Source organism: Rutidosis leptorrhynchoides, chromosome 3 (genome assembly GCF_046630445.1).
Source record: "Rutidosis leptorrhynchoides isolate AG116_Rl617_1_P2 chromosome 3, CSIRO_AGI_Rlap_v1, whole genome shotgun sequence".
Taxonomy (NCBI): domain Eukaryota; kingdom Viridiplantae; phylum Streptophyta; class Magnoliopsida; order Asterales; family Asteraceae; genus Rutidosis; species Rutidosis leptorrhynchoides.
The window spans coordinates 517,613,869-517,630,955 of NC_092335.1; the positions used below are offsets into that span (position 1 = coordinate 517,613,869).

Consider the following 17,087-nt stretch of genomic DNA (forward strand, 5'->3'; position numbering starts at 1 on the left):
CCAGGTTTTAAATCATTAAGTGAGCATATCATATAGATATAGAACATGTGTTTAGTTGATTTTAAAAGTCAAGTTAGAAGGATTAACTTTTATTTGCGAACAAGTTTAGAATTAACTAAACTATGTTCTAGTGATTACAAGTTTAAACCTTCGAATAAGATAGCTTTATATGTATGAATCGAATGATGTTATGAACATCATTACTACCTCAAGTTCCTTGGATAAACCTACTGGAAATGAGAAAAATAGATCTAGCTTCAAAGGATCCTTGGATGGCTTGAAAGTTCTTGAAGCAGAATCATGACACGAAAACAATTTCAAGTAAGATTTCCACTCGAAATAAGATTGTTATAGTTATAGAAATTGAATTAAAGTTTGAATATGATTATTAACTTGTATTAGAAAGATAACCTACTGTAAGTAACAAAGGTTTCTTGATCTTGGATGATTACTTGGAATGGATTTAGAAAACTTGGAAGTAAACTTGCAATCTTGAAAGTATTCTTGATTTTATGAAACTAGAACTTTTGGAATTTATGAAGAACACTTAGAACTTGAAGATAGAACTTGAGAGAGATCAATTAGATGAAGAAAATTGAAGAATGAAAGTGTTTGTAGGTGTTTTTGGTCGTTGGTGTATGGATTAGATATAAAGGATATGTAATTTTGTTTTCATGTAAATAAGTCATGAATGATTACTCATATTTTTGTAATTTTATGAGATATTTCATGCTAGTTGCCAAATGATGGTTCCCACATGTGTTAGGTGACTCACATGGGCTGCTAAGAGCTGATCATTGGAGTGTATATACCAATAGTACATACATCTAAAAGTTGTGTATTGTACGAGTACGAATACGGGTGCATACGAGTAGAATTGTTGATGAAACTGAACGAGGATGTAATTGTAAGCATTTTTGTTAAGTAGAAGTATTTTGATAAGTGTCTTGAAGTCTTTCAAAAGTGTATGAATACATATTAAAACACTACATGTATATACATTTTAACTGAGTCGTTAAGTCATCGTTAGTCGTTACATGTAAATGTTGTTTTGAAACCTTTAGGTTAACGATCTTGTTGAATGTTGTTAACCCATTGTTTATTATAATAAATGAGATGTTAAATTGTTATATTATCATGATATTATGATATATAATATATCTTAGTATGATATATATACAGTTAAATGTCGTTACAACGATAATCGTTACATATATGTCTCGTTTCGAAATCATTAAGTTAGTAGTCTTATTTTTACATATGTATTTCATTGTTAATACACTTAATAATATATTTACTTATCATTTAACATAATTAACCAAGTGTATCAATATCTTAATATGATTCATATGTACCTAGTAAGACGTTGTTATAACGATAATCGTTATATATATCGTTTTCGAGTTTCTTAAATTAATAGTCTCATTTTTATGTATATAACTCATTGTTAAAATACCTAATGAGATACATACTTATAATAAAATCATGTTAACTATATATATAACCATATATATGTCATCGTATAGTTTTTACAAGTTTTAACGTTCGTGAATCACCGGTCAACCTGGGTGGTCAATTGTCTATATGAAACCTATTTCAATTAATCAAGTCTTAACAAGTTTGATTGCTTAACATGTTGGAAACACTTAATCATGTAAAATAACAATTTCATTTAATATATATATATAAACATGGAAAAGTTCGGGTCACTACATTTAAGTTGTCTGATTCACATTCAACAAGTTGTTAATATTGCTTGTTAGCAAACTGGATTCAAATTTATACACTTTCTGATGAGCATGATTTATATATCTAGATATAAATTGGTGATATTAATCTATACATCTAAAAGCCAAAGCCCAAATGAATAGTGAACTTCATATCCTTTTAAAATTACAACAAACTTTTTATTTTCTTACAATTCAACCACACCCTTTACAATTGTTAACTTTATAACTTTTACAAACTTCTAACATTTAATATTTTAACCATAAAACTTCTCATTCTTTATAAACCAACCACATAATTTTTACTACCTAATAACTATTCATCATCATCATTATTATTATTATTATTATTATTATTATTATTATTATTATTATCATCATCATCATCATTATTATCATCATCATCATCATCATCATCATCATTATCATCATCATCATCATCATTATAATTATTATTATTATTATTATTATTATTATTATTATTATTATTATTATTATTGAACTTCATATCCTTCACAAATTTACAACAAACTTTTTATTTTCTTACAATTCAACCACATCCTTTACAATAGTTAACTTTATAACTTTTACAAACTTACCACAAACTTCTCACATTTAATATTTTAAGCATAAAACTTCTCATTCTTTATAAACCAATCACATAATTTTTACTACCTAATAACTATTCATCATCATCATCATCATCATCATCTTCATCATCATCATCATCATCATCATCATCATTATTATTATTATTATTATTATTATTATTATTATTATTATTATTATTATTATTATTATTATTATAATAATAATAATAATTATTATTATTATTATTATTATTATTATTATTATTATTATTATTATTATTATTATTATTATTATTATTATTATTATTAAATCAATCATATAATTTTTTACTTTATTATTGTTTAACGATTTTTCTTATTGCAAATTAATCACGTAACTTATTTTTTAAAAACCGTTTTATTCTTATACACACACACACACACACACACACACACATACATATATATATATATATATATATATATATATATATATATATATATATATATATATATATATATATATATATATATATATATATATATATATTATAAATAGTTTTTCCTATATTATTAAATAGTTTGTACCACTCGTTGATGTACGTCTCACTTTATTGATTGAACATTTGGGTCTTTTCTCTCGAAAAGACGAAAACTAAAACAAAAAATGATGAATAATTATTTTCAGGCTTATTACAAATCAATCACATAACTATTTTGGGTCCTTCCTCGACAAAACGAAAAATAAAACAAAAAAATGATAAATAGTTACTTTCTCAATAATTAGCTATGTAATTAACGGTAATCAACGGTGAAGAACCGGCGCAAAGTCAGGTCGCCCAACTGGTTAATTCTATTGTAAGTGTATGTATTCAGCAAACATCCTATATTATATTTGTTGCCCATGATCTGGAGTTACTTGTACACTTGGCTGCTTTTTATTAGCTTGTTAGGCCACTTACTATCATTCTTGATTTTCACTGAACTTCTCTCCCCCACATTAGCGCCACATCAGTACTGACACTTTAACATTCCTTTCACTAAACGCTCACTATGTTACACTCTATTTCAAACTTTAACCCATTTAATTTATTAAATAAAGAGTTGTAATCACTTGAATCCAATAATTTATTAAAAATCCAACAGACCAATCAGAGCGCGACATGTGGCGCGACAATCACATGTGATTGGAAAAAAAATTCAAAAATTTAAAAAAAAAAATTCAAAATTGTTTTAAAAATTTTTTTTGAAATTTTTTTTTTGAATTTTTTTTTTTAAATTTAGCATGTCAAAATTCAATCACATATGATTATAAACTCAATCACATATGATTCTGCGTGTCATATCCAATCACATGTGATTGGATTTGACATGCAAAATCACATGTGATTGGGTTTTTACAATCACATGTGATTGACATGCAGAATCACATATAATTTACTGGATTTCAAATTTAATAACACGTGATTGGAAAAAAAAATTCAAAAAAAATATTTTTTCGAAAAAAAATCTTCATTTTGAAAAAAAAAATATATGCTTCAATCACATGTAATTGTCACGCCACATGTCGCACGCTGATTGATCCCTTAAATCTCGACTTAAAAATTGGATTCAATTGATTCCTTGGATCTCAACTTAAAAATTGAATTCATTTTAATATTCCTCAAAATAACTACAATAAATAAAATACATACAGTTTCATAGTTTCATGTATCTATATCTTCATAATCATAATACTCTTAAATTCTAAATTCAATAATACATGTTTCTTCATCCAAATTTCTAACAGAAATTCGTTCATAACTCTATTCATAACCTTCGTGCATGATTTATTCAGAGAAACATCAACAAATCAGTGGAGTTTTGGATCGTGTTCTTCATATAACCGAAACCGTGACCGATTTAGCCTTTCGAGATGATTTAGGAACAATTAACAAATAGTATAAATGCAGTTATGTTCTAAATTCGTTCCTGAATCTCTATGCCAAATCTCAGATGCTAACTTCAAATATTGAATCCGAATTTGACGGTCAAAGTTTCGGAGTAAAAGTCAACCGATTTGTTCTTCATCAAATTCGCAATTTATGTGATGTTTCTGTTGGAGATTATGATCGACAAGTTTTCGCAATCGAATTTGGAACATCTTTTATGAAGAGTTCGAGGCCTGAAAGTGTTTGATTCGAACAATCAATGTTTGAGTTCATCATCAATTTCCTGAACATTGCGATTTTGATTTTGCTAATTGATGATGTTTATGGCCATGGATAATTCACAAACTCATCAATCGAAGCCCTCGTCAAACATCTTGATTAGAAAAAAAAACAAAAGAAAGGACAGTGGACCCCACAATCAGCTCGTAACAGCCTCGTTGCAGGCTCCACTGGCGACTTCAATGGCGGATTTCTGCTGATCGAAGTGAAGCGGTGGCGGCTGTTAACGATCCCTTTCACGGCTGCATTGCGAGTGGCCTTATGATTACTTGCAGTTCTGGTCTTCATTACCCACTCAGCTTGATAAATATCTATAACCATGTATATAAAGTTATAAACATTAGATACCGTTACGCCAGTATATGAAACCATATATCTAAAAATCTAATTACCAATTTTGATGAAATTATTGTAAATTGTTTGCTATGCATAAACTGTTGATAAGATGTATAGAAAATAACTTTAAAAAGTAAATAGTAATTTTTTTCAATAATCAAGTGATCGTTGATGGGTGATCACCTCATAATAAGATCATAAATCGCGACCCTTCTTTTTTCTAATTTTATATCAACTTAAGACACGCAAGTTTCATATTTTACGGTAGTTTTACTATATTATTTAAGAATTTTACTAACAACAATCTTTAAGGATGTCGTTAACATGCATAAAAAATTGTATAATTTAGTAACTGTAACTATAAAGTCAATGTGTAATCGCAATGTATCATTAATAGATTCCAATATTGATCTTATTTTGTGTGATGAATCTAAATGAACTTTTTATTGATGTTATTCAATTGATAGTTCACAGTTTACAGAGAATAGGGAGAGGAAATGTGTTTTCACAAAGCTAATTCCTTTCACAACTGAGTTAACTATTTATACACTGAGCTACTAAACTAACTGAGCTATGCTAACTGTCTCTGTTGCTTTTTGTTACGATTCTGTTATAACATCTGCAACTTCGCACTTGCCTTGCACGCTGAAATGTTAATATCAGCTGCATGTGTGAACAGATAAGAACATATTATCCGGTACAACTAATTTTATTAAGTTTCTGTTGCATTATATAATAGTGTACGCTGCTACAATCAAGAATTTGAATCTATTTACAGATCCAAATTGTATAGAATATGTTTCCTTTGGATTGTCCATTTTTCTTCATATTCATTTTATTGGATACTATTCTCATGGTTCATTTTTATACTACTGTCATGGTTCATTTTTATTTTGGTGCAGGGGAGTTTCAGGTAATTGATCAAGTTCATGATGCTATTACAAACTCTATTTTCTTGATCTGCTGAACTTGATTACAACACAAACTTTTCATTATGCTATGTTAAACTCTTAATGTAATGCTACCCTACGCTCGTATGGGGTTGAACTTTGAAGTATTTCAGTTTCTAGGTTTTATGTTTGTGTTTTGAGTTTGTTAAATACTTGTTTGAATTTATAAAATGTTAGAAGTGATCGGGTTTCATAAAAGAACAGAAGCTTTACGATATCTCATCACAATTTTCTGGAGATGGAAACCAAAGTTGTTATAGATAAAAATAACATGATTAGTATTGGATGGTTGATAATCTGAATGATTTAATTGCTCCACAAAATGATGAGCTTCATTCCGATATTCTTTGACCGAGAATTTCCATAATAGTTTTTGGGTCTTTCATAATGAAAAATAAAGAAAAGACGACATACACACTTTTTTTAGGTATATTTGAATATCCAACTCGTTTTTTGAGCCGAGTAATCCCTAGTAGGATCTATTGCTTCACGTGCTCATCTTAAAAGACAAATTTCTTCGTCTCTTCGCCCTTGATAAAGACAAGCAATGCACGGTTATATTCGTATATTTTTTAATAGAGGTTGGGAGTCCCTGACGGGGCCCACTAGAACTAAAGTCACTCACCCAATCATATCGATGCCACGTGTTGGGAGATAACCACGAGATCCGCACCCATAAGGTAACGCGGCCAACTCGAAAACCACCCATGACGTGTGAACGCAGGAGGTGTCAACCTCTGAAACCCGAATATCCGGGATACCACTGAGCAAAGCGCACAAGCGGTAATTTTACACGAACAAAGTCCTAAGCAGGACTTGAACCCGAACCCATGACCTCAAGGCAGAGGAGCTCCTTGAAACCGCTAAGCCAAAGGCTCTTTGGTAAGTTGGCATTCGTATTAATGATGGGAGTTGGAAGTGGGATTGGCGTAGAAACATTAGACAGGGTGTCAAAATGATCAATTTATGGAACTTTCAAACATGCTCTCGGCTATAAGTTGCAATGATATTTCAGACTCATGGATTTGGTACAACGAATTCTCAGATGAGTTTTCAGTGTCTAATGTATGGTTAACGTTCCAAGCAGCAAGGCACGGATGAGTTTCTACTAGTGACACCACTGACTACCATTCCTAGATCCGCCACTGCAAGCAGCATCTGTCAAGGGTGCTCCCAGGCCCAAGAATATGTTTCTCAATATGGACATACAAGGCTATAAGAACTCGATAAATATAACGAAAGAGGACGATCTTTGAGAACAAGAGATGTCCTTGAAGGTTGGAAAAATGAAAGGGCTAGAAAAACAGTACGGGATTTAGTAGAGGAAGGTTCCATTTATACATGTAATTTTTTATTTTCTTTTTGGCAAAAATAACGAAAACTTATACGGAGTATAAAATACAGAAACGTTTTCGAAGATAAAACGTCTTCAAACAAAAGATACAAAAGAGAAACCGATGAGCTCTACCTAGAGAGGGGCTAACAAACAAATTATCTACACCGAGCCTCATCTATACAAAACCGTACATAAAACGAAACGAAACGAAATTGGGTCGACTAACCAATGAAGCACCAACGAACTCTACAAACAAACTTAAAACTTACCAAAACCGCAAAACCTAGCATACCACATAACAAACATGAAGCAAAACAAAACTATGGATCTACCTTGATCATTTTACCGTCTATTATATATGCATGCAATACAAGGATGGGTTATGGGGCATTTATAGAAGTGACAAAAAGATGGTCATCATCAACTAATTTACTGTGGAAGATTACAATTATGTTCTAGATGCAGTTTTTCTACACTGAATACAAAATTTATGCTACTCAAGACTACCATTAACTTTGCCATCCTATTCTTCTGAATATCAGAATAAGCAAACATTAAAGAATACCATGTTGTGACATCTGCGAGTCCCTTCCAAAATTTTAAGTCACCCGAGTGCAAGAAATGGATGCTGCTAAGTTCTTCAATCATTTCTCTGCCATGGCATCAGGAGTCGATAAAACGTTATCCATGTCGGCATAATATTGCCAGCTTCTCTTGCTTTCAGGTTCATTCTTACTTTCCTGCAAAAACAAGAGTAAGTCTTATGATCGTTGCAGAACAAGAATTACTGGGCGAGTACTCGGTCAAACTTGGTTTAAATCGGTCAAACTCGACCAAAACTCGGGATCACTCGGAAAATCGGTCAAAACTCGGATTAATCGAAAAATAGGTCAAAATCAGTCAAAAGCGGTCAAAGTCAAACTTGGTCAATGGTCAACATCAGAGTACTCCTCGAGTTATCGGGTCCTCCCTAAAAAGTCCCGAACAAGCACTCCTGAGTAGTAATTTTTGCAACATTGACTCTATATGTCAAGAACTTGAAAATTGTAATTCGCTTGTATAAATTTTAGAAGATAGATTTGTAAATTACCAACTCATAACGAGGTATTCAGGCTACGAGCAATCAAACGGGTAAAGTAAAAAAACAAAACAAGTGAATTGAAAAACTCAAATTAGTACTACATTACCACACCTTAGTATAACTCTTTTTCGTTTAATTAATAGATCAAGTTCATGAAATTTTAATATCGATATGGAGAACAAACCTCATATTTTTGAACTAACGAAGCCCATAAAGATTTACATTGACCTGGGCTTCGATTAAACCCTTCGTTCGAAAGGTTAACCGATATCTCTTCCCAAAGTGCCATTCGTCCCTTCACAACTTGGAATCTACTATTCAACTCCCCACGAAACGTGATAAGCTTCTTAACTTCTTCTGGTTTCCATCTGTTTCTTTTCACAGGCTTCTTTGTTGAAGAATCTGAGCTACCATTTTCTGATTGGTCGATGGATTCGGGTTTCGTGTGTGCTTTCCAGAAATCATCTGTCGCATCAGAATCAGAAATCGAGCTTTCCGTTGCGTCGGAAATACTTTCAGTTTCTTCCTCGGATAACAATGTGTCATCACTCATCACATCACCTGTACAAACAATTAAAACTCAGAGAGACATAAATTGAGGTGTGGAAAAACATACTCATTCTAACAAACGCTAATCAATAGCTTGTCAGATGATATCCAAACTGAAAGACTACATTAATAATTTGGGTAGGGTACCCACGAAACTAGAGGTGGCAAAATGGGTGAGTCAACCCTGTTGAGTAACAATTCAAAAATGAAGGTCCTGGTTAGAACAAGTCGGGTACAGGTTGGTCAACAAGATACAAATGTCCAGAATACTTCATATATTTTGTAAACAAATCATTGTTTCAAATAGAATTACGTAAGTTACATTCTTTAAATAGTATTTTGTAATTTTGTAACAAAAATACACTTTTGAACTGGTTTTTCACCCATTTAATAAAAAGCCAACTCTTTTTTACTTTACCTATCTGACCTCATAGCTCGAATATTTCCTAATCAAATGGCCAAACTGTTACCATTAGTTAGTTGAAACTAGTTACACAGCTACTCAACTCCAAAAGGGTGATGATATGTACACAATCATTTTTGTTATGTACACAATCAAGCATGCTTTACAGTGTTGTAGGTGTTGTAGTGTACAATACTGTAAAGCATGATTGGTTGTGTACATAACATAAATGGTTGTGTACATATCACTCCCCGTTCCAAAATACCCAACCACATAGCCCAAAATGGAATATGATTTAAGGAGAGTAAGTTGGGACCTTCATTTTCAAGTGCGCCGAACGAAAGATCAAGATTTTTGCTTTCTTCTTGCATTTTACTTGAGCGTTTCTTTTTCGGGGTGCCATCCACCGTTTCTTTTTTCCCCAACGACATTTCAAAACCTTGTGAAATTCCCGACAACTTTCCATCTATTTCATCGGCAAGCACAGCAGCAGGGTTTTCAATAGCATGTGTGATGACTTCAGGTCGTTTGCCACTATACTTTCTTACCATTTTTCTTAAAACTTCCGAAACTGTTCTTTCTATATGAGGTAAGGGACTTTTGATAGAAATACTTGATAACGAAGCGTGTGCAGCACTATGAAGAGCATCTAGAAGTTTGCCTTTGTCAAGCCATAAGCAGCGGGTGGTTATCCTTATCTTTCCTTTTAGATTTTCTTTAAACAAACTTTCTGTAGATTGAGGACGCATGATTTCAATGCTGAACAAGAGACAGATAAAAGAGTTGATTTATACGTTAGTAATAATGAGCGATCGAGTATCTTGACTAGAGGTGGCATATTTTACCGATTTATTTATAATGGGTGATTTCGAGATACTCTTCATCTACTACGTGTCAAATGGATAAGGATAAAAAACCTAAACGGGTTGAAAGTTGCCCGTAATTTGAGCGCATAAAAGCTCTTACATCATTTATTGAAAAATAAAAATAGAGAACTACTAAGTTAAGATGATTTGTGTAAACATAGTTGACACACGAATTACTTAAAAGCATTTGAAATGTTTCTGAAAAAATGTAGGGTCATCCCGGCCTGTTTTAGTCCATACCCACAATTTAACCCTTTTTACCAATTAAATACCCGCCGTGAAACCCATTTTGACACCTCTAAGCTTGAGAGTAGAGAGATTAACCTGACAACAATTATTCCATCTGATGCTATCTTCATCCTTTCATCAACACATAGATCAGCAGATGTACCGAATGCCTTGTCACCATCACTATACATCAACTGCAGTTGTGTAAATTTTACACAGTGAGCCTTCTCAACATTTGAAACTGTGTATACATACATTATATACATACATAGACAAACAAAAAGAAAAAACACAGAAACCTGCAAATTCTCTTTCCCCAAGGTTGCGAAACCATTAGACAACACTCTTCTGTTCCTCAGATGAGAAACCCCGAGCATTTCTCCGTTCTTTATGACCTGTTTTCATAAGTTTCAGTATACACGCGCGCGGGCACACACACACGTATGTGAACTTGTGCTAATCAGCAAGTTGCAAGTAGCAGTGACTTACAGCAGTGTGATGAATTCCAGTTGATCTACCGAGCACTTCATGTTCCTTGAGAAATAAAAGTTCCCCATGGATCGGTAGAAAATGTTGTGGTTTTACAATCCGCAACACTTCTTGCTACAAAACGAACTTCATAATTTAATTGTTCGATTCCATCAAATACAATACATTCAGCTATTCGTTTTTTTCATTTAACATTTTATTTTTTGTGTGTTAGTTGTACTTATAGGGTTTAGTAGAAAAAGGATCTTACTATATGTACCAAGCCTAATACTCCTACAAGTTAAATAAGATATTAACGAATAGAGCCTAAATTTGACTGCTTTATATTTTGCTTCTTATTTCAATCAGTCGTGGGAGATATACATTGAGACACCGAAAACTTACCAATTCCTCACGATACGCGTGACCCGATGTGTGTAACTGCTCGTTTTTACCCATTACTATTGTTGGTCCAATCTCTGATAAACGATTTAACATTTTCATCACACGAGACTCGTTACCAGGGATCACCTATGAATGACACGAAAACAAGATAATGTCACAATCGTATAGCAAGCTATTTGAATCAATAAAATAGATGAAAACTGTCAATGTGGGTAATGGTTCAAAAAAGATCTGAGTCAAATACAGTGATTTACAGAGTGAGTTGCTACGATGTAGTCGATTTTAATATACTGTATACATTACAAACTATAAATACAATTTGATAAATAACTAATGCATCAAATATGTCAAACAACTACATATCTGTAGTAAATGACATGATTTAGGATATTTAATCCATTATAATTTATAATAAATCACTTGAGATAGAACATAACTGAAAATCGGCCCTGGTGAAAATTTGCATCTCACCTCTACAATGATAGATAGAATAAATTGATCGAGATAAGTAATTACCTTAGCAGAATACAAAATTGTGTCTTCTTTGTTCAACTTGAAAAAATGACTACTTCCGTATGATGCAAGATTAAGTGCAGCACGAGGTTCTGCCTGACACAAGTAACGGAGTTATGAATACAAAAAACATTTTGACTTTCCGAGTGTGCCGATTATCGAAACTTACTTGAGAGCCGGTAGTGACAATTACTAGATCTTTAGGAGCATAAGCATCAATATCTTCTACTTTTACCTATCAAATAAAGAGAAATAATAATAGTGAAAAGAAAATTAAATGATACGAATCAAAGAAGATAAGTTCAGTCCAAGATCGTTACGAGAGTTGAAGGATCAATTGGTGCCTTTCCATCTTTCCATGCTGCATCGAGGTACGTCCTTAAAGACATCCCAACAAATACCTGAAATTAAATGGCATCATCTCCCATCCAACAAAAGGTTTATAGCGGTTTGCTGGGTTGGGTAACGGACTAGCGGGTCAAATTTTGTGTGGGTGGAATCGAGGTTGCAAAACACACTACTCGGGAGTTATCGGTTAGGACTTTGGAGGGAGTAATCGGCAATTTAGGTATTAACTGAAATTAATCGGATTGGACTTTTTATAAATTCAAATAATGAATTTCAAAATTATGTGTGTAAATATAGAAGAAAACCATAAACATAAACATAATTGTCAAACTAATTATATGTTTAAAACTCTTGTTTAAATTCATGTTAAAATGTTGAGCAATTTTGACTTAGACCAACAAATCCAATTTTGACCCATTAACCGACGTTGACAGATTAACGGAATTTTGAAAATCGGATTGGCTTGTTCATGAAAAGGAGTGATTGGGGATTTATCGGGCTTAATCAGGGTTTGTTTTTAAAACAGTTGGTAGAACCAGGTTGTATTGGGTTGGATTATGCCAAAATTACTTTTTTTTTTTTTTTTTCTGAAACTTCAAATAGAATGACTTAGGAATACATGGACTAGAAATACCCTTTGAGCAGTTTTCTTCCCATTTTACCTGTTCCCTTACTAGCTAATTCGTTTTGTATGACCAGTCTTATGTTGTAAATAACTCATTCGACCCATTTAAAAAATAAGTTGGCAAAAATTGCCACCTCCTGTATCTAGTTATGGTTTTTCCAACCATGGTACTTCAATCGGAAACAAACAATTTATCTTGTAAAAACGCACAAAAAAAATTGAAAAGACGGACAAAATGCACACGATAAATAAGAAAAACGGCATACCAACTTCCGGCCAGCCAAATCAGCTGCAGCTTTAACACTTCCAAGTCTATGAATATTTGACGAAAACTGAGTAGTGATAACCCTCCCTTTTGCAGATGTAATATGCCGTAATAGTGAATCTGCTACCACGGTTTCGCTTGTTGTCCTTCCAGGTGAGAGTACGTTTGTTGAGTCACTCATCATCTGAGAAACATAAGAATGAAATATAGTGTCATCTATTATATCTTCATCTTTCTTTGATAAAATAAAGAATTAAATGATTCCTACATTCCATGAAAAGTCAAGTTTAAGATTACGCCAGCAGTGTTGCAGAACTCGGAATCACTCGGCGAGTACTCGGTTTTTGAAAATCGGGGATTCCTCGGTGAGAACTTAGTCAAACTCGGTCAGACTTGGTCAAACTCGACCAAAAATCGTGATTACTCAGAAAACTGGTCAAAACTCGGCCAAAACTCGGGATTACTCGGAAAATTGGTCAAAACTCGGCCAAAACTCGGGATTATTCGCTCAAAATCGGTTAAAGTCAAACTTGGTCAACATCCGAGTAGTCCCTGAGTACTCCCCAATTTTTGCAACCTTGAGTTTACCTATTTGTCAATATCTATCACCAAAATATATATGGACTTACCAGTGTCACACCTTCTTTTGAGAGTTCTTCTAAGCCTTCACGGTCGAAAACTTGCCCGTCAAGGGGTGATTCGTCTATCTGTTATTAAATGTGAAGTTTTAGATACATTATATTGCACTCAAGAACAATCATTAACGTAGAAACGTTAGACATACCTTCCAGTCCCCAGTATGAAGTATAATACCATCGGAACACCGAAGAACCAATCCAGAACAATCAGGAATAGAATGAGTAACCCTAATAGGCTCGATCTCGAATGGCCCAGCTACAAATTTCTTTTTTGTTTTGAATGTTTTGAGCCTGGATGGCACGAATATCCCAGATTCCTTCAAACGCTTCTTAATGAGCTGCTCAAAATAATGAGTCTTAGCTATCTGATGCCCGACTATTTCTAGTACAGGTGGTAAAATGGGTGGGTCGGCAGCGTTTATAAGGGTCAGGTACAGCTCAAAAAGCAAAGATTTTTGCACATGTCAATTTTTTATGACCCTTGTTGAAAAGGTTTTAGTTATTGTATGACGAACTAGTTGCAGAAAAGATTATAATAATCACATTACGTCAAAAGTTAATAGAATTGGTATTAAACAAATTAGGAGGCTTTTCACACTAAAAACGCACTTTGAGAAAATTTTGACTTGTCTGACTGATTTAGCCAATTCGATCACAATAAATAGAACTTACACCGAGTCCACCCATATGTATAAATGAATAGGTCATAAGTTGAAAGTCAAAACTGCCACCTCAGATTACTACACACGAGTAAAATGTGCATATAGAAAAGAAATAAAAAAGTTAAGAAGATATTCGGACCTCCATTGTAAAGGATGAAGCAAATATAGGTGTACGTATATCCAAAGCTGGTATAACCTGGTAACACAGTGATGAATTAGTGATAAAATATAAGAGACGATTAAATGACACGCAAATAATATTAGAGATTAGTGAAATATGCTAATTAATCACTGCAACAAAAATTCTGCCACCAAAAATTGTTTCATATGCAGAGTAAGAAAGTGTACCCAAGGCAAGGCACCAATGTGATCTTCATGCCCATGTGTAATAACAACAGCTTCGATCTTATGACTCCATTTCTTTATAAATGTTGTATCTGGTATAATTTTCTGAACACCGAGTTCATCGTAGCTGAAAACAAATTCGAATTTATCATGATCAATTAATCCTAGACAAGAGAACATAAAATTACTACCACAAGTGGTGTCTCAACAATTTTACACATGAAGTTTATGACTTAATCAATATGATTAGTTTAATACTATAAAGCACATGCGTAAATTATTAGTGACTGAATGAGCTTAGGAGACTGAAGAGGTGGGAATTTCGACCCGTTACTTATAGAATGGGTGGTCTAATGGTCTTAGCTACTTTAAATATCAAATGGGTCTTACAAATAAGCGTAATTATTAAAAGAACGGGTCAAATGGGTTGAAGGTTTCTTCATGTTTATAGGATACGCATCAACTCAAAACCATTACCCAAACCACCCATTTCCAGCTATAGGATACGCATTTCACATTTACCTACCACCGCCATTCAAAAACTTACTCGGGGAACATGACACCAGCATCAATCAGAATATAACGATCATAATTCCCAACAAGCATACAGTTCATTCCAATTTCTCCCAAACCGCCAATTGGAAGTATGCGTAATGGCGGGCCATTAGACCCTTCATAAAACTTCTCCATTTTACGCTGCACAGAATCTTCCATGCTCTTTCCAGCCCCTTCAAGTCTTCCAGATCGCTTTTGGCCTGCTCTAGATCCATGAGTACCTAAAGTACGATAAATAAAGACAGTATAATTTAGTACAAAATCATTAGTAGCTTTAAAAATAAATAATAAACTAAAAGAATAATAAAAAATACAGAACTTTATCGACCTGAATAAGTAGGAGGAGGCATAAAGCAAGAAACGGGAAGCTTCGAAGTGTTGGGTTGCCACCATAGCCTGTGATGACAATGCGATATGGCATTGAAAGTGGGCATTGCCATTTTGAGCTTCACTGAGACTCAGTGGCAAATTGGTAAATCCAGGATTCTGATAAATAGTCCAAACTGTCAAATGTGAAATGTCTACAACAAGATAATATCAAAATAATAGTTTAATAAATATATTCAGATCAGCTATACAATTGTTTTCATACAGTTATCATACTTTGGCAGCAAGTAATAGCTGATTAATAAATTTCAAAAAAAAAAAAAAAAATAGAAGATTAAAAAATGATCCTTTTAGTTCATTAACAAGGTACAATAGTCATAAAAATAAGTATAAAAAGTTTTTATTCCATAAAGATAGCTTCATTTAAATACTTTTTTTCTGATGCAGCCACATGTTTATTTGTTAACTATGCAAATTATCTATGACAGGCACAATTTGTAGTCAAATTTCAACTAAATAATGTTCCTAATAGTAGAAACCTAAAATAAATCAAAATTAATTCAGTACTTATTACTAATTTTTGGTTAAGCATACACATGATATTTCTTTGTTATAAACACTTTAATTAATAATTAATGGAACAAAACGAAGGTTCACAAGTCTTCTTGCTTTTTTGTTCTACTTACAAAATACTATCTCTTTTTTTTTTTTTTTTTTTGTTATATAAACATTTCATCAAACACCTGGTGTGCAGGCCAAATTATCACACATAGGTTCAATAACAAAATTATAATTACAATTGGTTACATGAAAAAGTTACAACAAATGTAAACCACAAATACCTGCAGATGAAGTTCAATTTCACAAGAAATGAATGAAATTTGTAATAAAAAAATATTATAAATTGAAGTGTCGTGTGTGTATATATTTGTGAAGTTGGGTAAGATTGAGGAAGAGATTTTTCTCCTTGGGGTTTATCCCATTTGCTCATGTAAGAGTCTGAGGTTCTGTGTACGTGGGCCTAAACCGGGCCAGTTTTAGTAATTGGGCTTTATTTTGGTTGGTTAAGATTGTAAACAAATGGGCTCGTTTATTTATTTATTTTATTTGGGAGATAGGAATGGAGTAAACAACTAGAGAAGTGAAGTTTTGGGAGTTTTGTAGAAATTTTTCTTTTTAACTCGGTCAACAATAATAATAAGTAACGTTATAAATATGATTTTGCTAACGACAGCCTTTAGAGTTATTATTAGTGTGCATGAAATGGTTGTACCTGAAAGTTAAACATTGATTTTTTATAACGCTGTTACTAAAATTTACAACACTTTTAAGCGCAATAATGAAAGCCCTTAGGGCTATCGTAGCAAAATTCAAAACTATAAAATATAGAGAAAATCGGTCAAAATGCCCCCACTTCCGGAACTCTTTAACAATATGCTCTTAAAAATCGAAATTGCAAGATATAGCCCCTGTCCACGATGCGTATGACATGGTGCGTGATGCGTGTCACCGATCATAGTAGCATCTGAGCTATTATACTGAATAGTACGCATTGCGCATAGCGCAACACACACTTTGCGTTTGGTATCGTGGGTGGTGCGTGATTCACGGGAAAAGATAAGGATATTCTAGATAAAATTTCCTGACAATTTTTCGATTATCAAGATCTAAAAGGCAAAAC

At 33.0% G+C, this 17,087-nt stretch overlaps 1 protein-coding gene across 1 annotated transcript; it reads right to left on the minus strand.

Moving 5' to 3' along the window:
- Nucleotides 1–7,457: 7,457 nt before the first annotated feature.
- Nucleotides 7,458–16,366, minus strand: LOC139898302 (ribonuclease J). Its single transcript, XM_071881033.1, has 18 exons — nt 16,249–16,366; nt 15,408–15,565; nt 15,072–15,300; nt 14,528–14,651; nt 14,319–14,375; nt 13,664–13,855; nt 13,509–13,586; nt 12,881–13,063; nt 11,962–12,042; nt 11,811–11,876; nt 11,645–11,737; nt 11,129–11,254; nt 10,745–10,858; nt 10,555–10,650; nt 10,352–10,449; nt 9,478–9,920; nt 8,394–8,770; nt 7,458–7,868 (listed from the first exon to the last, which is right to left on the minus strand). Exons 2-18 carry the CDS (start codon nt 15,517–15,519, stop codon nt 7,773–7,775), a joined length of 2,565 nt encoding a protein of 854 aa, XP_071737134.1. The 5' UTR covers nt 15,520–15,565; nt 16,249–16,366; the 3' UTR covers nt 7,458–7,772.
- Nucleotides 16,367–17,087: the final 721 nt, after the last annotated feature.

Excerpts from the sequence above, each read along its gene's own strand:
- LOC139898302 (XM_071881033.1), bottom strand. The coding sequence starts at position 15,519 with ATGGCAATGCCCACTTTCAATGCCATATCGCATTGTCATCACAGGCTA. Across the intron at positions 14,652-15,071 it reads GCTGGTGTCATGTTCCCCGA|CTACGATGAACTCGGTGTTC; the intron begins GTAAGTTTTTGA and ends ATTTGTTTTCAG. Across the intron at positions 11,255-11,644 it reads CAATTTTGTATTCTGCTAAG|GTGATCCCTGGTAACGAGTC; the intron begins GTAATTACTTAT and ends TGTCATTCATAG.